Genomic DNA, 24,303 nt, shown 5'->3' on the forward strand with positions numbered 1-24,303 from the left:
CTTTAGCATGTGTCCATAGATGCGGCGTGTCTCTCGGCTCCCTGCGAACAGCTCCCTTTGCTTCTTTCCAGCTGCAGAAGAGCAAAGAGAGGGAGGAGCAGCTGGACGAGATGATCCAGGCGTATGAGAAGCTATGTGTGGAGAAGGCTGATCTGGAGTCGGAGCTGGGGGAGATGGTAGGTTCCGACGAGTGCCCTGCATGTGCCACAAACTCATGGCCTGGGATAGTCTTCAACCACTCAAAAATAGGCCAGAGGAAACCAGATTGAATAACCCTTTGGTGGGAGGCAGGTAGCTAGGGAGAGGAAGGGTAGTCAGGGGGCTAAGGGGCTGGCCTGGGACTTAAGAGACCCAGGTTTGATTCCCTGCTCTGCCACAGATGTCCTGTGTGCCTTGGGCAAGACCCTTAATCTCTTTGTGTCTGCTCCCATCTGTGCAGTTAAGTAAGAGCGCTGTTCTGAGGATAAATGCATTAAAGACTGAAGCGCTTAGATACTGTGGTAATAGGAGGTGGCATAAGGTACCAGATAGTTTGTTCTGTCCTTTGATCTTGGAGTGTCTCTGGTGGCTAGAACAGGGGACTGAGGGACAGGACTCCTGGGTTCCATTCCTGGCCCTCACAGGGAGTATGGCCCAGATCCCCAAAGGGATTTTGGCCTCTAACTTCATGCAAGTTTAGGTGCCGAAATACCTTTTGCAGCTCTGGGCCCGTGTGCAGGGAACCAGTATCAGGATTCTATTCCCAGGACTCCTGGGTTCTATTTCCAGGTCTGCTGCTGACTCACTGTTGCTGGGCAAATCGCTTCACCTGTCTGTGCATCTGTCAAGCGGGGCCGATGATAGTGACCCGCTGTACTCTCCCTGGCGGGGCTTCGCTCGTTTGAGCTCTGTGCTCGGGGAATGCAGAGTGCTCCAAGACACAATTCTTATAATGGCTGAATTCATGCATCAGGCAGCGTAACTCGATTACTTACCTCGGTTAATGCCTGAGTCAGAGCCCGCTGCAGTGCGGCTTTGAACGTGACTTTTATTAATGTGTCTTATCACTTCTCCTTCGCTTTGGAAGTGCTCTCGGCTCCTTCGGGCAGCAGAACCTCTTTGCTTCCAGCTGTCCCCCGGCCGCGGGTTGCTCTCAGAGCTGCATGAAGACGCTGCAGGTTAAGCCCATTACTTCTTGTCTTACCTTCCGCGGGCACCATAGGCACCAACTTTCTCCCGCGCCGGTGGGTGCCCGTGTCCCCCGCCCCTGGCCCCGCCCCCATCCCAACCCCACCCCCAAAGTCCCTGCCCTAACTCCACCCCCTCGCTGCCCCTATTGGATCCCTTCCCCAAATCCCCGCCCCGGCCCCGCCTCTTTCCCAGCACGCCATGTTCTCCCTCCTCCCTGCGAAATCAGCTGTTTCACGGCGCAAGCGCTGGGAGGGAGGGGGGAGAAGCAGGACGCGGTGGCGCGCTCGCGGAGGAGGCGGAGGCGAGCACCCACCGATTTTTTTTTCCTTGGGTGCTTCAGCCCCGGAGCACCCACAGAGTCGGCGCCTATGGCGGGCACGCAGAATAGTCAATCGCAGGCCTCTTTGTGACAGCCCGCACCACATTGCAGACTGTTCTCAGGTCCCGCCCCTCAGTCTGCTTTTTCTCAAGACTAAACACGCCCAGGTTTTTAAAAACTTTTTTCCCCATGGGTCGGGTTTTCTAAACCTTTGATCATTTTTTGTTGCCCTCCTCTGGATTCTCTCCAGTTTGTCCACGTCGTTCCTAAAGCGCGGTGTCCAGTGCCGAGCAGAGCGTGATAATCCCTCCCATGTCTTACGGCTTGTCGTCTACACTTCAAATGCTGCAGCGCTTCACCAAAGACGCGGCCTGTGTTGATGGGATTTCTTCTCCCGTTGACCTCCGTGAGTGGCAGTAGCCAGAATTCTCCCATCAATCTAGCTCTGCCTGCACCAGCGACGTAGTTACACCAACCTAACTTCCTAGTGTCGACCAAGCCTCACGCCTGGCCCCCTTGTTAACACGCCCCAGAATGATCTTCGCCTTTTTGACAACTGCATCACACTGCTGACTCATACGCCGTTTGTGATTCACCGGAACCCCCAGATCCTTCTCAGCAGCACAAACACCTAGGCAGTCGTTCGATCAAAAGAGATTTGATATTTTTTTTCCCCTCGGTCCTACGTACTTTGCGCTTGTCTTTATTGAATTTCATCTGGTTCATTTCAGACCAGTTCTCCGGCTTGTCGAGGTCTCGTTCTGTCCTCCCGAGTGCTTTTAACCTTATTGTTGTTAAGTGGGCTGGGTAAAAACCTCTCGCGTTCATTAGTTTAACAACTGCCCTTCATTTTGGTGGAATGTAAGTAACAAAAGCCGTCTCCAAGACAAAGGCGCACCCAAGGCCACCCAGGAATTCAAAAGATCAGGCAAAGAGGATCCAGCTGAGTGGTGTTTTCGGGGTGCAGACGTGTCTGTGTGGGTGGGACAAACAGCACAAGAGAGGAGACACAGGGACTGTGGTTTATGCAGCACTCAGGTGTGACGATTGAGCTGGTGGCTTTTGCTGCGGTTGACGGTCCATTGCTGGGATGTTCCTAAGGTGGGATTTTTCTGAAGTGTCTAAGGGAGTTAGGCACCCAACTCCTATTGTAATTTGAAAATCTGCTCCCCCGTGCTGGGTGTATTTCAGCTACTGAATCTCATAGGTGTTTGTGTAACCGCCTGGTGAGTGCGCGTTACAGGTACCGATCTGCGGGGGATCAGAGTCTGTTACACAGGCCAGCTGCAGAGCTTTCACTCAAGCTGTAACAGTTCCTGGTTTTAGTTCAGGAGGTCCCCAGTTCAATCCCTGGTGTGTCAGCCACAGTAGTGGCCATAAGATTAGCTCTCGGGCTCTGGCGTGTAAGTTCAGATTGTACAGCCCCGTGCACCACATGCAGAAAGGGCCCACAAACCACGTGGTGTGCAAAGGGTTGCGTGTGTAGAGGGTGGGGGGATATACTTGCAGCACAGATCCCTTCCCTTCACCCTCTTTCTGCACCCCCTTTTTTCCCCTCCTCCCCAGAGAGCTTTGGTGGAGACTCATCTGAATCGGATCCGGAGCCTGGAGCAGCAGCTGAGACAGAGAGATGGCAGCTCCTTCCAGAACCTCAACTCCCAGCTGCAGAACCAGGAGGTCCAATACCTGTCGCTCCACGGAAGCCCTGGCCTGACACATGGTGAGTTTTTCGTTTCTGCCCTGGGAAGATGTTTGGTCTTCCCCAGCGTGGACCCTGCGTCATGTTGGCCATTGTAGAGGGACTTGTAATACGTGGGGGCTTATGCCCTCACTGGCCTGGATTCCCAGCTCCTTAAGGCCATTTTTCTGCTCACTGCATTGTGGGGCACTCGTGGGTCTGCCCAGTCATTGGTGTTTAGAGCAGCCTCGGGGTTGCTCTAACTTACACTCTGCTTTGCATGGTGCTGCATGGGCCCTGGGAAGCAGAGAATAGTTGGAGTGCGCTGCCCTCTCCCTCCTCATCCCGGCCTCCAGAATGGAGTCCCGCTATGAGGTGTTCTTTAGCCTAATTAATATTTTATAGGGTTTCTAGATTTTAGCACCAAAAGGCATCATTATGACTGTCTAAACCAGTGGTTCTCAACCCAAGGCCCACGGGCTGCTTGTGGCCCAATCAGCACACAGCTGCGGCCCATGTGACATCCTCAGGGCCATATAGGTAGTATATAGGGTAGATGCGCCCACATAAGACATCGAGAGCTGCATATGCGGCCGATGTTGGTAAATAGGTTGAGAGACACTGAGCTAATCTGACCTCCCGCACAACGCAGGCCGTGGAATTATACCCTACATAAGAAAGGCCAGACTGGATCAGACCAAAGGTCCATCTAGCCCAGCATCCTGTCTTCCCACAGTGGCTACTGCCAGGTGCTTCAGAGGGAATAAACAGAACAGGGAATCATCAAGTGATCCATCCCCTGTCGTTCATTCCCAGTTTCTGGCAAACAGAGGCCGGGGACACCATCCCTGCCCATCCTGGCTAATAGCCACTGATGGGCCTATTTGGGGTGGTTCTGAGTCCGGCCTGTTAGCTTGCAGAGTACTGTGGGCCGCTGATGCTTTCGGTATCTTTATGTCACTGCTGAAAAGAACAGCTCTATGGCACAGCTCCGGGCCGCTCGAAGGGACGGGGATCAAACCACGCCAGGGTCCTGTGCTGAGGCACGGTGCTTTCCGGCCAGAAGAGGGCACTGCAGCCCCTCCGGTTGTCGCTTCTGTTTCTGAAGCCTGCCACAAGCCTGGTTAATGGCCCGTTTCAGACTCCCTGCCACCCGGAAACACCGAGTCCCTTTCCATGGCTTTAGTGGGGGAGATGGCGCAGACCAGCTGTTCACAGCTGGATGGATGCTCCCGATGAAATAACAGCCGTTGCCGCTCTGATAGCACCTGGATCTCCGAGCGGGAGGGTAGCTCTGGGGACACCGGCCAAGCTGTGCCGCGCTCTGGGAGCGAGACACCGTTCTCCTCCAGAGTCACGGGATGGGTGAGGGAGAAGCAGAGAGGCACAGGGGGGCCGGGGGAAGTGAGCTCCTGCCTCCCGGTTCCGTGCCTGGACCCCATCCCTCTGTGAGCTGGTGTAAGAGCAGCCTGCAAAGCAAACCCACCGGCTCTTTGATCACCAGCTGCTTCTCCTAGTGGTGGTTTCGCTAACGAGTGCCGAGGGGTCTTTGGTGACGGTGGGAGAAGGACTGATCCCCCCCATGCTGCTTGTGGCTTGACTCATGTTAAAGGTGCCCAAGACTCGAGTGATCCCCCTAGGGTGACCAGACAGCAAATGTGAAAAATCGGGACAGGGGGTGGGGGGTAATAGGAGCCTATATAAGAAAAAGGCCCAAAAATCGGGACTGTCCCTATAAAATCCGGACATCTGGTCACCCTAGATCCCCTTGTCATAGAAAAGGGAACCCTGGCCACCCCCTGTGACTTCTTCACCCCTGAGAGCCACAGCTGCCAGCCTCATCCGTCTGGCACAGGCACTTCCGGGATGAGCTGCAGCGGAATAAAGATGCTCTAATCAGGGCGGCTAATTACCGAGCAGCGCGAGTCACTGGGGCGAGCGTGAAACCTGCCGTTAAATACAATTCAAGGAAGGGATCATTGAAAACCAAAGAGGAAGCTGCCACCTTGGGTGTCTGGGCACCCGACGTGGGCTGCTGGCCAGTTCCTCAGCTCAGGCGTTGCTGTCCGCGGAGCTGGATCGATTGACGCCCGCTGGGGATCTGGCCCCTTGGCGCCAGTGGACTGACGCTGGTTTACCCCAGCGAGGGATCAGGCCCTGGGGCTGTCAAGCCAGAGCTCTCAGGCTCTTACTGGGAGCACGTCTGGGCTGCCTGGGACCATGTGTAACCCAGACACGGGGTCATGTCTCCTCCTAACGGCCGGCCCCAGCGAGGAGCAGGGCCTGGCTAACGGCTCTAGAGGCAGCAGACGGTGCCTCGGAGGTGCAGGGCCCTGGTTTCACGCTAGCTGCAGACGGGAGTGCCCGTTTGTACGTGGCGTCTGTTCCCTGGGCAGTTCTTGCTTTGGTTTGTTACCGAGACGGGGCCGGTTGTTCGTTTCTTTCTGTGGGGCTGACCCCAATTGGGCTTTTGTGTTCTGACCTCCCCCCCGGGAGAGGGATGCTGGCGGAAGGGAGGCAGGTAGAGGGAGCCAGCCTGTGCCAATTGGGGTGGGTCTGCCTCCCTGCAGCGCCTCCCTTCACCGGCATTGTCCCATCCCCCCCCAGTGCTGGATCACTCGATGAGCTGGCAGAGCTCCCGCAGCCTGGAGCAGCCCAGCGAGCTGGAGGTGCACAGGCTGGAGGCCGAGCTGGAGGAGGCCCGGCACGAAGCCCAGAGCTCGCAGCGCCGGGAGGAGCAGATGAAGGCAGAGTGCGAGAGGCTGCAGTCTGAGCTGAAGCAGCTCCAGGAGACCCGGGCGCAGGTGAGGGGGCAGTCGGGCCGCTGCGGGTGCTCACCTGGGCCCGATCCTGCCCCGGACTCCTTGCAGGATCAGGCCCCGTGAAAGAGCAGAGGCCCAGTCCTGTACTGGGGCCTTGCTGCCATTTGGAATCGGGGCTTCTGTTTGCCGGGAGCACCCAGGGATGGTTGCAAACCTGTGCCCCTCCCTCTCCAGCTGAGAGCTCAGGCAGGGGTGGGTCCTGCTCTCGGCCCCACTGCTGTACCTCTGTAGCATCCCCTTGGGCCGGGTGGAGTCATGATGGGCAGAGACCTGAGCCTGGTCCTGGTCTCTGTCCCTGAGAACGCAACAGCAGGGGAGAGAGGGGATGGCTGGGTTACCAGCTGGGGAGACTGGGAAATCCACTGGGACCGGGATCAGAGCTGCCCCGGAGTGTGTGCGTGAAGGGTTGGGGCTCCCTGCTGATGGTAATGGGGGTTGTCTGATGTTCCCTAGGACCTGGCGACCAGTCAGTCGGAGCGGGATATGGCCTGGGTGAAGAAAGTCGGTGATGACCAGTGAGTACCCGTCAGTACGGAAGGATGTGCTTCTGCGTAACCCGGGGTGGGAGGGGGAGGATCCTGCCCCGCCCGATGCAGGATGTGGGTGGCCAGATCTGTGAGGCGAATGACTTGGCAGCTGGATGCTTCTCTTGCCTTTGAGGTGGCCCAGGAGCCTTGGTCTGAACTGGCCCTTAGTGGGAGAGAAACGATGAGAGACACGGTGCAAGGGCCCCTTCCCCCAGCTGTTTGCCTGCTCTGAGTATCTGGATCAATAACGCCCGTGGGCCCAAGCCGCCAGCCCTCCATCCCATTGGAGTCAGAGAGCAGCGGGGCTGCGGGATCAGGCCCTGACTCTGTTTCCACCGGACCCAGCTCTGAACCATCCCTGGCTTCAGCTCAGCAGGGGGCCCTGACTTTCCAATGTTTCTGTATTTGGCGGGGGGAGCCCAACTTGTGACCCTTTCAAAGGAGCCTGATTTTCCAAAGGGGTGGAGTGCCCGGAGCCACTGATTAAAGTTGGCAAGAGCGCAGGTTCTTGGCACTGTGAAAACGGGATCCTCTTTTAGCGGCCTCAGGTCAGGCTCCCTGGACAATAGAGGTGCTTGAAGTGTGTGGCGTAGGGATACTTTGTGTGTGTGGGCGGGGGGTGAGTGCCTCATGTGGATAGGGGTACCTCATGGGGAACGGGGTGTGGCGTAGGGATATCTCTCAGGTGAGGGCGTACACGTGTGGCGTAGGGGTACCTCGGGGGGGAACGGGGTGTGGCGTAGGGATATCTCTCGGGTGACGGCGTACACGTGTGGCATAGGGATACCTCGGGGGGGAACGGTGTGTGACGTAGGGATATCTCTCGGGTGAGGGCGTACACGTGTGGCACGGGTACCTCGGGGGGAACGGGGTGTGGCGTAGGGATACCTCGGGGGTGGTGGGGTGTGGCATAGGGATATCTCTCGGGTGAGGGCGTACACGTGTGGCGTAGGGATACCTCGGGGGGAACGGGGTGTGGCATAGGGATATCTCTCGGGTGAGGGCGTACACGTGTGGCACGGGTACCTCGGGGGGAACGGGGTGTGACGTAGGGATGTCTCTCAGGTGAGGGCGTACACGTGTGGCGTAGAGGTACCTCGGGGGGGAACGGGGTGTGGCGTAGGGATATCTCTCGGGTGAGGGCGTACACGTGTGGCGTAGGGGTACCTCGGGGGGAACGGGGTGTGGCGTAGGGATATCTCTCGGGTGAGGGCGTACACGTGTGGCATAGGGGTACCTCGGGGGGAATGGGGTGTGGCGTAGGGATATCTCTCGGGTGAGGGCGTACACGTGTGGCGTAGGGATACCTCGGGGGGAACGGGGTGTGGCGTAGGGATATCTCTCGGGTGAGGGCGTACACGTGTGGCATAGGGGTACCTCGGGGGGAACGGGGTGTGGCGTAGGGGTACCTCCGGTGTGGGGGCAGTGTGTGGCGCAGAGATATCTGATGGGAGGAGTGTTTGGCGTAGGGATATCATTCCCTCGCCGAGTAGCTGCTGTGCGGCGCTGCCTGGTCACCCCAGGGGGCCGGTGTAGGGAGTCCGGCCCGTTCAGGGATCTGGATCTCCTTGTGCACGTGCCCCCAGGGCCCCCTGACGACATGCGTGCCCGATGGCTGGCATAGCAAACCCTGTGAGAAAAGCCCGGCGGGTTCGGCTCCTAGGGTCCTTCTCCCGCATGGTTTCTCCCCGAGTGCCCTCACCCGGAGTGCCACCCCGGCGCCTGGTATCACATATCACCTGGCTGACACTTCTTGTCAACCCGTCGGGGAGCGTCTCCTGGGAGAGCTGTCGCAGGCCGACAGGCGAGGCGCGTGAGTGGCCCCTGCATGGCGGAGCTGCCTGCGCTGAGGAGGGCAGCCGAGGTGAAGCGGCTGGGTGGGTGCACTCCAGGGGGCAGCAGCGAGCTTGTCCTGGTACCTGGCATGACGAGGTACCTGGCATTCCCTTCCCCACCTTGTGCCCCTGGCCCAAAGAGTTAAACCTTGCAGTACCCGGTGAGGGCGGTATCTACTCTTCTGTCCAGTGCACAGAGGGGTAAACTGAGGCATCGAGTGAGACAGCGACTCACCAAAGATCCCATTGGCTGCTGTGGGAGCTCGGTACTTGGGCAGGGACAGAGCCCAGCAGGCCTCTGCTCTAACCACTAGCCCACAGTGTGGATCATTGCTCTAGTGGGTAAGGCAATGGATAGCATTTAGTAGACCCTGGGGGCTGTTTCTGCCTCTGCCACTAACCTAGTGTGCAACCTTCAGTCAGTCCCTTCCCCTCTCTGTGCTTCTCTCTCCCTTCCCCACCCTGTGGCTTCCTTGGGGTAGGGAGCATCTCTCCTGTATTTGTACAACGCCTAGCACCATTGGGGGTCCCAATCTCGGTGGAGGGTTCTAGGTGCTACTGCCAGGCCATGCCGCTCGGAATGAGTGTCCTAGCGAGTTCTAGATGCCCGATCTCTCTTGCTCTTGGGGCACTGGAGAGACTCAAGCCTACCTGGTGGCTTCTCTGCCACTCGCAAAGGATTATCTCCTGTTCAGTGTGGCAACAGAAAGGTGGGAATATTACACTGAGCCCTGCTAACCGCCCCGGTGTGGTTACTGAACGGGCTGCCCCCAGTTCAGCCACCCCCATCTCGGGAGCGCCTGTGACTCCTGATTGCACATCAGCTGCTGAAGAGTTGAAAATAAACAGTTCAAAGCCACTTGGCCTCACATCCTATTCCCGAGGCCCTGGAAGTCGATAGACTGTCCGAACTCTAACAAGCTGAGCGTGCTGTGTGGAGGAGGGGATGGGGAGGAGAAGGGGGAAAGGCTTTTAAAAACATCCTCCTTTCTCACCAATGTCCGAATCACTTGTGCCAGACTCGTGTGTGTGTGTGTGTGTGTGAGAGAGAGAGAGAGAGAGAGAGAGGGAGAGAGACTGTATTACTGGCGTCGTCTGCTTCCGTTGAAAAATACCTGCCATGGCTGTGAAAATGGAGAACTCGCCTCCCTCCTGCTGTTGAACTGATAGTGGGTTTTGTGATGATCGCTGGGAAGTCGAGGGAAGAACGCAGGGGGGCTGCGTGCTTACAGGGGCTTTTGGGTGTCTGTCTCCCGGCTGCCCGTTGCCTTGCCCCTTATGGTGGTGGTCATACTGGTGCTGGTGAGTGCCTCCGCCGTGCCTGACCTGCAGAGGGTATGAGTCAGCTGGGGGCGCTTGGCTGTTTCGCTCAAGCGGTAGCAGCTCCTGCTTTTAGCTCTGGAGTTCCCCGGTTCAGTCCCTGACGTGTCTCACACAAGGGGAAGGCACAAGCAGACCAGGTGGCGTGTGTCCGTGTGTGTATCCCTTGTGCGATTGTCTGTGTTTCCTCAGGAAGGGTGAATAGGAGAACAGCAGGGGACGACTGACACTGAGGAAGGGTGAATAGGAGAACAGCAGAGGGCGACTGACGAAGGGTGAATAGGAGAACAGCAGGGGGCGACTGACAGGGCAAATTCCCTCAGGTTGTAACATCTCCGCAGAAAGGGCCCCCTGGAAAGGAGCATGAATACTCCAGGGACCAACAGACAAAGCAAGGGGGTTTGGATAAGGAGCCTGGTTTTAAACCGGCCTTCTTCCTGATCCAGCAAGCGGACAGGTCCAGAGAGGGAGGGTTGGAAGGATTGGGGCTTGTTCGGCGCTGAAGCTGTGATGAACTGGTAACCTCAAGGACTTCCCTTGGGTGGGTGTGTGGGGGAGGGCTGAAGGACTTATCCCTCCCGAAGCCCTGCTAGGGTCAGGGCGAATTCTGGTGAGCTCATTAGCATGCACGTGGGTTCTTTCGTTATTCGTAATGTTTTCTCTGTAATGCTTTTTACCTTCAGAGCAAAGTCGGCTTGCCTGGGAAGTGCCGCGCGGTGACTTCTAACTGTTGACAGTCGCTCTATTGTCAGTCTCGGACAGCCTGTCTGTGCTGGGAAATACACAGTGAAAGGCAGGGAACTGGGCAGCCTGGGAACACCCCGGCCTGAAGGGAGAGAGACGCGGGGCTCCGTCCAAAAGAGGCAACAGCCGGGGAGCTGGCAGCCTGACGAGTGCCCTGAAAATTGCCCTGAACTAGGGTAACTGATCATACAGAGGCCCTGATTTTGTTCCATGGAGGCTTGGTCAGGCTGCTCCCTCAGCTTAAAGACGACTGGAATTGGCTGTAAACAGCCCTTCAGAATCCCCCGTCCTGCTCCCCCCATCCCCATCCCAAGTAGGGACTGGATGGAGGTCAGTTAGAGCAGCCCTGAGTCACCCTCGCCCTCTCTGTCCCAAGTGAAAGAACAGTCACTGAGAATCAGGCCCCAAAATGGAGACTCGGGCCCGTGGTTCCTGCTGGAGGCCACAGCAGAGACGGGCCCGGCAGTGAAGGAATCATGTGACGCTTGCTCCATCAGGACACCATCCAATCCTTCCATCGAGCCCATGTCACCCAGGTACTGGGTGCTCCAGGCTGTAACAGGGCCTGGGAAAACAGCGCCTGCAAGGCAGCTGGGTATCTGAGAAACATGGGGAACAGCTGGGATGGCTGGAAGCTGTTTGGAGGCCTCCGTGAAATGAGTTGGGGAGGGGAGTGTCTCAGTCCCATTAGCTGGCACCCTCGTTAGCAGTCTCACCGGAGAGGCTGTGGATCGAAAGGAGGGGTGGTTGGATCTCCACACTTGCCCTCGGCCTGGCTCCATGGGCTTTGATGGAGCTCCTCGCAGTTGGCAGCTGGCTTCAAGTCTGCCCGAGATGGGAATTGGCCTCTTTGAATCATGCCAGGCGCAGCCGTCCGCCCTGGGAGGACACCTCCGTAATTAAACTGTCGCAGAGTCAGCCCCCTGGAAAACAGCCCACGCTGGCCTGCCTGCTCCAGCGTCTGGGATTCCGCCACCCCCTGTGCGTCCTTGATTATCAGCTGGGTAAACATTTGGTGTGTTTCCAAGTCGGCTCCTCCGCTCATGAAGCTGATTACTGGATTCCCTCTTTCATTATCTCTGCTCTGCTGGGAATCCCTCCCCAGGGGATCCTCGGGCTCATTTCCTGCACACAAGGGCCATGCCAGTGCTGCTGTTGCAGCTAATCAGGCAGAAGCCGAGGCAGGTTCTAAAGGAAGGGGGGGAGGGAAGATGCACCTTCCAAACTGTGTGTGGGGGGGTCCCTCATGGAGCACCCCTCCCCTCAACCGTCATACTAACGAGCTTCTCCTTTGGGGTTGGTGTTAGTGAGGTCTGGTGGGGAGAAGAGAGTGATAGACAGCAGCAGGTGGTGGTTCTGGGTCGGTGCTAACTGCTGGGATGCCTGCTCCCTGTCCCCTCCGATTTCCTAGCTAGCCTGGAAGTCGGTAGCCAGTGAGCCCATCCTGTGTTCCCACGCGGCAGGTGCGTGTAAGCGATCAGTGGGTACCAGCATCGCCATCATTCCAGCTTCTTGCTGTTCCGGGATGGATTTGTACCTTGTGAAGCTTTGCACTTCCGGGGCTCTTTTCACACCAGGCTCCAAAAGTGCTTTAACGAGCGCTAATTAACGCAGCCTGTCCGCACCACTTCGAGTTGGGGGATGGGCCAGGACTAGGAGTTGGGCCATCTGGGTTCCGTTCCTGCCTTCTCTTGTGCAACCCTGGTGCAAGTGGCAGCCCTGCTCTGTGCCTCAGTTTCCCCATTTGTAAAAGGAGGCGGGGGATGGTGGTATAAAGAATCCTGACACTGACTCCAGGTGCGTTGTAGTAAGAGTCCGAGTGATTCTTCTTTCCTTAGCCTGTTTTGCTGACAAGGAAACTGACGAGCCGTGAATTAGTGGCGGAGCAGGGACTGTAACTGGAGTCCTGGTTCTTAGTCTACGTCTGCGGTTGAGCCGGGAGGTGAGGAGCTCGCGTCTGTGGACCCATGTTAGCTCAAACAGAGCTAGCACGCTGAAAACAGCAGCGAAGCCGGGACAGGCCGGGCAGCAGTTTGGGCTTACTCCCGAGTACGTACCCCGGGGGTCTGGGCAGGACGTACTCGGGTGGCTGAAGCACCCCCCGCACCCCAAGTTCCAGCATCTGTGAGTGCGGGTACGTGGACGTGAGCTGCAAATCAAACGTAGTTGTGGGGTCTACTAGCCGACGCTTCCCCCACCTGCCTGCATGAACCACTTGGGTTTTTCTCGGCCTCAGAGTAGGAATCATTAACGCATCATACGCAGCTCGCACATACGCATGCCCTCCCTGTCGCCTCCCAGCACTGACGCACAATCCTATTAAATTGTTAGTGAAGAATGCATGTCATCTAAATCTGTCGCATCAAAATCTATACTCTGAGAACGCCAGCGATACCTTCCCCCCCCCCCCCCCCGCCATCCCCTCCAGGAAGGAAGGAAAGATCTTTGCACCTTGAATGTGTCATCCAGCTAATGAAATTCAGCTCTCCTGGGTCCTTAATTTAGAAGACACGGTGGCATGAAAAGTTGCCAGCTGAGAGAACTGTATTTTACACCCTGCTAGACTTGATGTGTTCGGACCATCCAGTCGTGTGTCTGATTGCTGCTGCTTTACTGGCAGACGGTAACCATTTCTTTATCTCACCCTTGTGCTTAATAACGCCTTCATTAAAGTCTTGTCTGGGCCTTGCTGCCTGGCTGTTCATTTAACGCAGGGGTATTGTTTGTTCGTTTGTTTCATCATAAGCGGCATTGGCCGGACACTGCCGTGGGGACATTTGCAGCTGTGCTTTTTTTTTTTTTTTTTCCTTGCAACACACCCTAGCTCAGAGAGGTGTGATGCGAGCTTTTGATCTCCGGGAGGCCAGCTACATTTGCATGAGCTCATTCTAAAAGTGAGTGTGAATCAAATGTGTGAAAAGCACAACACCACTGGTGTTCTCTAGCTGTTTGTGCTGAGCAATGAAAGCCCTTAGCAGAGAGCCAGGATGCCTCTGCAGCTAGACGCAGGGAGAGGAGATTAAAGATTTTGAATGAACTGTAAGTACATACTCCCATTGATCGACTCCTCTGCAAAAGACAGATGGTGCTTGGTTGCCGGTCTGGCTATGCTGGGACCTAGCTGTGAGTGCCTCTCGTGGCTAAATGAACTCCCCTCCCCTTCCTCCTTAGGTTTTGAAGAGGGTTTGAGTTTATGTGGACCTCTTGTATCCAGCGGGACAAATGTGGTCTCTCATTGTTTGCGGAGACCCAGCTGCAGTGTCTGCAAGGCTCGGCTGCTGTGAACTCTTCGCTAAGCGTCTTCAGCTTTGCTCGCTGCTCCCCTTGGCCCTAAGCATGGCACGAGGTTGCGGCAGAGATCCGCTCAGCGCGAGTCCATGTGTGTAAGAGAGGCACTGTGACACTAGAGGCAAAGCATGTGGGTTCTGCTCCCAGCTATGCTGCCTGGCCTTTGGCGAGTGTTCTTTGCGGTAGCACCCGGAGGTTTCAGCCCGGGGTGCCTGGGTTCTATTTCTGACTTGTTTGGGGTGAAACTTACCCCTGTGCACCAGAGAGCCAGCACCAGGTGTAGTTGCTACCAAAGCCTTGAAAGGTTTAAAATCGGGCAAGCCACTTAATCTGTCTGGGCTTGATTCTGCCCAGGTGTCAGTGGAGTGGATTTCATGGATGTCAGTAGAGTTCACTCCAGATTTACACGAGCACAAGCAGATACTGGAGCCCATTGTGTGGTCCTAAACTGGCTTCAGTGGTGACTTTTGCTTTAGTCAGGACTTGCGTGGTTTGATCTTTCCAGAGGGTGGAACCTGGATTTACTCTGGCTAGTTCAGTGCTGGTATTCATCTTGGTTTCTCACTGGCCGTTTTTAAATTTGCCAGTTTACGGTGCCGAAAATAAAGCTGGATCTGCTGTCCATGGGGCGTTACTACCGCGCGATGGTAGGAAATGCCACAAGAAGATAGCATCTTGCTTTTGTTCAGTTCTGGGGCATTAAGGAACCTTTTGTGAAAAATATAATCACAAGTAAAAAAAAGAAACAAACCACATGTAACTGAAATAACAGATATGGAACCCCCCCCCCCCCCGGTCCTAGCTTGTATCCGCTAATTGCAGGATTCCTCTCCTATATCTAATATTGTAACGTGTCTATGGCCTCTTAGAAATTGACAACAGAGTAAGATCTGGATCCTCCTGCTTCAGAACCGAAGGAGACCCTCCTTCAGCTACATGCAGTTAGAGCTGGGTGTAGGGTGACCAGATGTCCTGATTTTATAGGGACAGTCCTGATTTTGGGGTCTTTTTCTTATATAGGCTCCTATTAACCCCCCCCCATCCCATCCTGCAAAAAACTTTGAGAGTAAAATAAATACCCGGTTCCACACTAGGGACAAAACCAAGACTTTTGCTCATTTTTTGAAAAATGAGAGACCGACCTCACCCCAGAGCATTGCATGTGCAGGATCTACCTTCAATCCCTGCTCCAAACCAGGCAGAACGGGGACCTGAACCTGTCCCTCCTACATCGCAGGGGAGCACCCAAGCCATTGGCGATTGGGAGATATTGTTCTTGCTTTGACAAGAAAGTCCCTCCTGCACCTGAAACGCCTTTCTGCCAAAGCTTTTCCTACAAAAAGTTTTGGTTTCAGCAAATTGGCCCTTTCTGACCCCCTCCCTTCCCCCCCAGAAAAGTTGAGTTGAAAAATTCTGAACCAGCGCTAGCTGCAGTACAAGGCGTATGGCAGGCAGTTATGCAGTTCCGATGGTATCCAGCAGAGGGCAGCGGTGACTCAGCTACACTAGCCAGTTCATTGCACTGGTTGCTCAGGGAATGGGCCTTTAGTTGCAAAATCAATGAGATGACAACAGAGCAGAATTCTGGAGATGAAACCCGTGAGCCTTTAGTCCTGGTCTTACTCCCACTGAGGTTAAATGGCAGGCGCTCCAGGTCCTACATCTGGATCAGATCCTCAGCTGGTATCAGTTGGAGTAGCTCCATGGAAGTCAGGATTGCTGAGGGAGATCTAGCCCAGGGGATCTTGAAAAAAGCCTGATGGTAAAAATGCCACTGAAGATAATCAGGCCTTTAGTTTGTGAAACTCTTATGCAGAATTCCGCCACACATTCCCTTCAAACATCACCTTGGAAAATTAAAAAGGAATCAACAAAAGCCCTCCCGAGTTTTGAAAGAAATAACGGTGCTGAGAAAAATGGCCATAGTTAAACAAACAAAGAGCAGTGAAGGTCAGTTCTTCTGCGTAACGCTGCAAGACGCTCACTGATTTCCCCGCGGGCCGAGTCTCTGCTCCGGCGTGCTGCTGGGAAAGCGTTGTGTGGAGTTACGCTGCTCTAGCCAAGGGAAGACTCTTGGTTGTGTGGAGGGAGGGGATGGAGCAGAGATAGTCCATAGAACGAGGATTGGGATTTTAAGGAGGGCCTGAATAGCAGGAAAGGCTGGTAGATACTGAGCTCTGCTGGGGTGTGGGATTGTCTCCCAAGGGTGGGCAGGGCATCCTGTGACTCCTGGATGGCCTGATCCTGAGCCCCCTGTGGGGCCCGATTCTGGTCTCATGCCACCTGGCACAAGTGAGAGCCGAATCAGAGCCTGATGTTCAGAGACGCTGTGTAATCCACCACGCCATGTTGAAGTCAGTGGGAGCCGCGGGTGGGCATCGCCCTCTGGACATCAAGCCTTGAAAGCGATGCGTGGAGAAGACATGCTTAGCTTGTGGCGGCATGTCCTTGGGGATTCTTGCAAGTGGTGCAGGGGAGCATGCCCTCTGAGCGGGTTTGTAAGACTTCCTGTCCTGCCTCTGCTCCTCTCTCGGTTTGAGAGGATAAGTCTCTGAGACAGAAACTGACTCAACTGAGGAGTTTGACAGGGTAAAAATCTCAGAGGCTGACCCGGTTTTCCAAGTAACGCTTTTGTTTTCTAAAAAAACCAAAGGCCTGATTCTGGTCCCCTGCCAGAGAAGTGCCACTGAAGGCAATGGAGTGTAATGTGAGGTCACTGGGGGTGGGGATGGATGGGTGGAAGCATTTTAGCCAGGAATCCCACTCTTTCCCACTCTGCATGGGAGATTTCACTCGGTGTTGTAGTATTTCTCTTTGCTTATTAAGTAACCCCCAAATATCAGGAAGAATGTTGATTTACTAGAATTTCTTCAGTATTGCCGACCCCAACCGTTCCACAGTTGTGAGTCCCAGCCCCAGAAAATCGTGAGATTGGCTTTAAAATCATGAGATTTTTAAAAACAATATAACGAATTTGGGTTTGTTTTTTTGCTTTCTGATTTTTGAGCCTTTCCTCCATGCTCAGGTCACATTTTCTGGCTTCCATCTGCAGCCATAAGGGCTAGAAACATTTGTTTGTTTGTTTTGAATGAAAGCCGAGCTTTTCCCATATTCACATGTCTCCAGGAGCTGGGTCTTTAATACCCCCAAAATACCACAAGACTCATGGTAAGATTGCAAGAGTTGGCAATGCTGCTTTGGACAGTTGCAGTGAGTCAGATCCTTTGCTGTGCTGGATTTTACGCCATAATTCCCACTGAAACCAACTAAGAGTTCTGCCTAAAAATAAATATGTGCTGTGGATTCCCACCATGGTAAATAGGAGGACTTGCTACTCAGCATCATTGAAGATATGGGCCCTTCCTTTTTCCCCTCTGATTGGGGATCAGATCCTGGACTTTGCTTGAAGGGTTTAGAGTCAAATTAGGGTCTGGGATCCACCAGGATTAAGCCAAAGTCATTCCACACACCAGTGTAAATGGAGTGACTCCATATTGATGCTGGTCTAACCGAGAGCAAATTTCTGCCCCAGATGCAGCTGAGTGCTTTCTGCTGAGGTTGAGAAAAAGAATCCCTTCATGTGTTTGAGGCTATGGCTTTCTTTCCCCACGATCACTCATCAATCATCCTTTAAGCTTTGCAGTGAAACCAATTGCTGAGATCATCCGTCCTGTGGTTTCTACATTCATGTTGGTTTCCCACTGCTGGATCTGCGTCCGGAGGGGATTAGCCCCACATGGGTCTAAGAGGGAGCCTTGCGTAGCTAGGAGAAGTAGCCAGCAATCTTCCCCCACCCCCGGTAACATGAAGCGGAATCCTACACGGTTAGAGAAGCACAAGGAAAGTCAAGTTGTCTGTTCCTGGCATGTCAAATCGAACCTCGTCCAGAGGGACAGGACAATGCCGGCGAGGGGGGCCTGACAGTGATGTATTATTAAGCAGAACAGAGTGAGTTTTCACAGACCAGATTAACTCTGCGCTGCTAAGATTAGCAAGCATGCCGCCTCTGCTTTGTGGACAGATAAAAGATGACATGGAGCACAAGGGCTAATTCTAATGTGGCGGAGTGTAGACGGAAAGGTGCTAGCGGGGCTCCAGGGTCTGTTTGGTTCGGTTTGGTTTCACGGCCAGTAAAAGAATGCGATCGATAGGCGAGGTTGTGAGCAGAGGTAGAAGAGTAAGCGACCGAGTTCCACGCGGCAGCCGAACTAAAGTCAATGTAGGTCACGGGAGTCAGAGCCAACTTTCTTCTTCTGAAGCGAAGGGCCCGCTTCTCCAGTCGCTCGGATCCTCAGCCGTGTAAAGCAGTGTCGCTGTGTGGTCTTTAGGGGAGCTAGCCAGGGTTACTCCAGCTGAGAATCTGGCCCTGATTTGCCTGTTCACTTATTATTGGATGAGATCTTCATCTGGTATAAATCTGTTTAGTTGCTAGGGACACAGGAGTGGAAGGGACCTCCTGGGTGATCGAGTCCTCTCCCCTCACCCCCAGAATTGCAGGCAATCCCATTATCCAGCTCCACCCACTGGCTTCAGTGAAGTATGCTCACGTACACCAGCTGAGGATAAGGCCCTTTAGTAGAGGCCACTACTGAGATCAGGGCCCTGTTGTGCAAGGTGCTGTACGTCCAAATCTAAATGTATTATCTGTATTTTACAGCTGGGGAGCTGAGGCACAGGGAAGTGAAGGGACTTGCCCAAGGTCATAGAATCATAGACTATCAGTGTTGGAAGGGACCTCAGGAAATCATCTAGTCCAACCCCCTGCTCAAATCATCCCAGCCAAGGTTTTGTCAAACCTGACCTTAAAAACCTCTAAGGAAGGAGATTCCACCACCTCCCTAGGGAACCCATTCCAGTGCTTCACCACCCTCCTAGTGAAATAGTGTTTCCTAATATCAAACCTAGACCTCCCCCACTGCAACTTGAGACCATTACTCCTTGTTCTGTCACCCAGGAAGTCTCTGGCAGAGGCTGGTCTTCTGATGGCCAGGGTCGTGCTTGAGCCACCACGCCATCCTTCCTCCTCCACCAGTGTGTTCTCACCTCATGGCAGATTTTGTTCCCTCTGGTGTATATAGCAGTAGGCTGAGGCTGCACAGTCGGCGTCCTCTGGACGTGGATTAAATTTTAGGTCTGTGGTTTAGCGTGGGAGGCTGAAATGATGGCTGAGGATTGGATTCAATGTGACGACGCTTGAGATCATGCAGTCTGTTCTTGTGACGTCCGCTCTTTCTCCTGTTGGGCACATACATTTTTCTGGATCACCTGATTTGGTGCAATTTTTGCTGTTCTGGGTCAGAATCTCGTGAGACTGGCTGAGTTTGAGAGATTTCAGTTTCATCTAAACCAGTAGTAACAGGGCATCATCCAGTTCTCCATCTAACCTGGAACCCCAGTTGTAAAGGGGTTTAGATCCATGGAGTGCCTTTGTCCACATGTGATTTGTATCCAGATTGCTCAGAGGATGGAGTACAAGCCACAGAGCTTTTTATTTTTAAGTCATCAATTCAGATCTACCGTGGTTAGCAGCAGCCCAAAGTCCGTTCCAACTGACAGCTCTTCAAGGCCTAAGAGAAATAACTATGCATAAGCCTCCCCATTCCTTTCCATGCAAGGATGTCAAATTTATGTAATAAAGATTAATAAATTAAGCCGAGTAGCTAGCCCCACTTGGTGTTTTTCTTAAAGCCCCAGCTCCTCGAGTCCTGTGCTTTGGTGAGACTCTTGACGTTCATTTAAATAAAAGTAAGCGTTTAGTCCTTGTGGGTTGCAGAGCAAAGCTTGAAATTGTGGCCGCAGTGTATCTTAAAGGCTCAAAAGCCAGGTGGCAAATAAAAATGAAACCCATGTTTATTATTATTTTTTAAGCCTCGTGATTTTTATGCCAGTCATGAATTTTGAGGCCTGACTCATGTTTCTTTGGAACATAGGGGTGGGGGTGGTGAGGGTTAATCAGTACTGACAACCCCTTAACTCCCTTGGGAGGTAGATCAATATATCCTTTCGGTTTAGCAGATGGGGACGCTGAGATACAGATAGGTGACCCAAGGTCGTCCAGCGAGCCAGAAATAGAATCCACATCTCAGGACTCCCAGAGTGGGGTTTTAACCACTACGCCTTCCTTCCTCCCTGGCAATGTGCTTGAGAAAGATGCCCTACATTTTGCAATGCAGGACCTTCCCCCCCCCCACCCTTCGTGTCAGGTCACTTGCTAAATTTCCAGAATTTTTGACTGTGCAGTGAGCCCCCCCCGCTCCCCCCTTGCATGATGAGTGCAAGCAACCAAAATTCGACTATTTTTTTTGCTTTAAGAGAAATAAATCAACATTATTTTTAGAAGCCACACACGCCCACTCACACTCCCCCGTAAAGAAAAATCAGATTCGGTTTTAATTTTGGAACATAATTTACCTCCTCAGAGTTCTCTTTTCTTGTAAATAAGGCTCATTTTTGTAACCTGTTCTTTTCCACCTCTTTTGGGTGTGAACTGTACAGTATCTGTATTTTTAATCTTTGGCTGACTTTTTCTTTCTTTCTTTCTTTTAGCCGACTTAGTCATTCTGCCTCTCTAGTGTAGGGGCAGAGAGAGTTTTAGATTTGCATCACTCTCCTGTTTCAATATTTTTCTTTGAATGGAAGATTGAGAAGATTTGCAAAACCCTTACGGGATATAGGAACACAACTTCCATTGACTTTCTGAAATCTCCCCCAAACAGAATACCTGTGTAAAAGAATGATATTTTGAGTCCAATCCTCAAATCCTGTAAATTGGCAGCACTGCATTGAAGATCCTCAGCTCGTGTTGAAGTCAACAGAGCTACATCAGTTTATTCCAGCTAAAAATCCAGTCTTTTCTTTATTAATTTGTTTGGCGAGTCTAAGGATCTTAGTAAAACCACACAAAATATAACAGGGAGCGCAATACACGCTTATCAAAGAAATTGACAAGATTGCAGATTTGCTCTGAGAAAAATCTTTTTCTGTCCATTCCTCTGCACCTTGTGTTGTCATTTGTATCAGTGCAAAACTGTAAAGCTTTTACCCTTCCTTTGCACTCACGTAAGAAGAAATGGCGAATCAGACTCCCAGTGTTAAGAGCTACATCTGATGTAAACGTAAACACATTTTTAATGTCACTTAAACTACAAACAGAATGTTCTATCTCCGCCTAAAATTTTAACGCTCCCAAAAGCTGTCGTGTTTTGTTTGGGTTTGTTGTCTTTCTTCCAGCCTGTTTTCTTTTCTAGTTTGGCCAAAAGGTGGTTCCGAGTTTGGACAGGCAGTCAGGTTTATTCGAAAACGTAATGCACGTTTTGTTTCGTAACTTGTTCCAAATGTAGAACCCAGGTGGAGGTGGCTCTGAGCCACACGGTTAAGAAGTAGCAGAGATGGAAAATAGTAGCAATGATTAAATTGTAACTTTTCCTTTGAAGGCTCTGATCCAAAAAAGCCTTTAAGCACATGCTTAAGTAGCTTAAGTACCCCATTTATTTCCATAGGACGAGTCGTGTTACGGCTAAGTATGTTCTTAAATGGATTTGCTTGCATGGGCTCAGTTCTAGATCGGTTGTCAGTTACCCTGGTGCACCTGGGCACTGTCTCCATAGACGTGAATTTCACTGAGGGCAAAATCTGGCCCCCTCAAAGTGCAAGGCACATCGTGAATATCAAAACAGGCTTTTTACAGGTTATAGAAAAGTTACTAATGGAAAAATAATGAGCCTTCAGGAGTAAATTTTACAATTACAGGCTCCTGCAGACATCACACTGGTGAAAAACACTGAAGTCAATTGGGCTTCTCACGTGAGTAAAGCTACTCGTGTGCACTGGTGCTTATAGGAGTTTAACTGTGGCATCCATGGGCCTAATCCTCAGCTGGTATAAATTGACATTGCTCCACTGAAGTCCATGATTGTTTGTTTGTTTGTTTTTGTCTCATTGACTTCAATGGGAGCTAAATCAGACCTTGTACCTTAGTATTGCTATGTTTAAAATAAGATCGGTCCCAACTCCCCTGAACTGCACTCTTTGATTCTGACTGACTGGCATTCTGCAGAGGTCAGTTTGATTTCAGACTCTCTTGCTGGGAAATGCTTTCTTCCTTTTTAATTTCTTGTACGTTTGCATTTTGTAGTTGGTTTTCTTGCTCTAAGTGCTGCAAAGGAAATCCATTTGCAAAAACAAACACGAGAGAGACGTATAAAATAATCTTTAGGTAAAAAAAATGTAACCAGGTTCATTTGCATGGGAAGGGGAACTGGGCTGGATTGGGGAGATACGAGAGGATTTGAATAATGCAATTTTTTTTTTTTTGCAATGGAAGGGAGACCAGGAATACATGCTGCATCTGAACCATCACGTATTAGGAGTCTGTTATAGCTCCCAAGCTAAGCAGGCAGAGATTGAGACAGAACTCAGATAGGAGACCTCTGGCGCGGCGTAAGGAACGATCATTGCAGTTCAGCATGGGATACTCTTCACTGGGAATGGGCAGCGAGGCAGGGCCCCGGTCTGGGGTTAAGGATGGTGCCTGTCTTTCAGACGTGAGGTTACACCAACATCCCAACTGCTTGTGGTTCTTCCAAGGGAGGGGATGTTAAACACGGATGTCCTGCCTTGCGGAATAGCATTTCACCTCCCTGAATTCCTATGTTGGATATAGTATTCTGCACTTCCTGTCCTAAACTCTTGGCCGGGTCACTGTGTTTCATTCCAGGGCTAGCTGTCATTCAGTGGTGGGCTAGGAACTGATTTCAAAGTGCTTTGGGCTCCTTCCAGGTGGAAGCCGTGTTCTAGACGCCAGTTAGTGTCAGCCATAGAACTGGAAGCTGTCCCTGCAGATGGTTCTGTTCTCCTGCCGCTGTTCACGTGAAACTCCCATGGATGCCGATGATGGGCAGAAAGCTACATTTCACCCTGCAGGGATCTCTGCACATTTCACAAGTCCCTAATTAGCAAATTAACCCTCCCCGCACCCACAGTTGGCTTGTTAGCAGCATCCTCTTTTTACAGATGGGGAAATCGAGGCTGCCGGAAGTAACTCTCCTGGAGTCACTAAATGAGTTCAGAGCTGGGAGGAGAACCCAGGAGTCCTGACTGTGTGACCTTGGGCAAATCGCTTAAATTGCTCTGGGCCTCGGTTTCCTCTATGAAATGGGGAGAATTGATAGCGACTCTCCATGTGCAATAGGCTGGACGCAGGTGAGATTCTCTGGCCTGCGTTGTACAGGAGGTCAGAAGAGATGATCAGACAGTCCCTTCTGGCTCTAAAATCTCTGAACCCGCCAAGCCTGCCTTCACAAATGTCTCTTGAGCACTTTGAAATCCTAGCGTGGGTTGCGGCAGAGCTGTTGTTATGGCTCCTCTGTGCTTGTACAGCACCTAACATAATGAAAAAATAATCATATTATTCTTCCATCTGGCAGGCACACAGAGGCCCATGGCACTTTCTGCTTCCCGATCCCATCGGGGTGGGCTTCTCGGCCATTTCCCTCCCCACCCTACCCCCAGTGGCTCTGGCTTAGGCTGCTGCTTTGCCCACCCCCCATGTTGAGATGGTAGATAAGACTGTGGTTTGTGCTTTTATTTTTGCGCGGGTTTGTGCTGTTTGGCAGGAGTGCTACTCACTCACGCCAGCTTGGCTTTCTGGCAGTTCTTGAGTAGGTCGTCTTCCCCTCCGCCCCCCGATAATGCTGCCTAGGATGGGGAATTGGGGACGGGCCTTGCTGCAGGCCGGCCTGCAGGGGAGAGTGGAAATGTCTCCCCGACCTGTCCTGGTCTGGCCGAGGCATCACCTCGGCCAGCAAAAGCAGGGTGGGTTCTAGTGCTGCATGCTGCCTTGAGGTCAAGGGCTAAAGGTCGTAGAGCTTAAGGTCAGAAGGGTTCTCGACAGGCCACTAAATCCCACCCCGCTGCCCCCCGCACCAAGACGAACAACTGGAACGAGACCAAAGTCTTACAGCACTGAGAAGACGAAACCGTCGCTGTGACGCTGCCAGCGTACCCGGGGCTGTGACACGCCACGTTACCACCTGCCCTTAGCGTGACGCACCTGGCTCTGTGTCCACAGGGGCCAGCCGCTTGGCACTCCCAGCCACGGGCATCACGCCGACTCCACTGTCCCTCTGCAAGATAGGGATAGAGCATCCCCCCCCTGGCATGCAATGCGAAACCAACAATAGTTTTGTCGGGTCAGTGCTTGTAATACTTGTATCTGATTCCAGGGAGGCAGAAACTCCTCTCCAATCCCTTCCCCTCTCCCTCCCCCTGTTTGTTTTCTCGAGGACGAGAGAGGGAGCAGAGTACAATAGCAGAAGCTGCGCTGCTCAGTGGAGCGAGTGAAATCCTGGTCCCACCAGAAAATGGCAAAACTCCCACTGATTTAGTGGGAGCCAGGACTCCTGGGTTCTACCTGCGGTTCTGCCGCTGGTTTGCAGCACGGGCAAGTCATTGCCTCTCCTCTGCGTCAGTTTATTGGGCCTGATCTGCACTGAAGATGTTCGACCCGCGTAACTACGTTGGTAAAAGGTGTGACTATTCTGCCGATGTTGCTATGCCAATGAAATAAGAGCACCTCACTCTTATTAAAACACTTGTCATG

At 52.8% G+C, this 24,303-nt stretch overlaps 1 protein-coding gene across 1 annotated transcript in view; it reads left to right on the plus strand.

Annotated features, from left to right (window-relative positions):
* TBKBP1 (TBK1 binding protein 1) overlaps positions 1 to 24,303 on the plus strand; it is a 54,095-nt gene that overhangs the window by 12,383 nt on the left and 17,409 nt on the right. Inside the window, exons 4-7 of the mRNA XM_044999763.1 lie at positions 72 to 176; positions 3,056 to 3,209; positions 5,775 to 5,971; positions 6,443 to 6,504. Of these exons, the coding sequence (XP_044855698.1) occupies positions 72 to 176; positions 3,056 to 3,209; positions 5,775 to 5,971; positions 6,443 to 6,504 (518 nt within the window). The remainder of the gene's footprint in view (positions 1 to 71; positions 177 to 3,055; positions 3,210 to 5,774; positions 5,972 to 6,442; positions 6,505 to 24,303) is intronic.

This window comes from Mauremys mutica, chromosome 25, assembly GCF_020497125.1.
Source record: "Mauremys mutica isolate MM-2020 ecotype Southern chromosome 25, ASM2049712v1, whole genome shotgun sequence".
Lineage (NCBI taxonomy): Eukaryota > Metazoa > Chordata > Testudines > Geoemydidae > Mauremys > Mauremys mutica.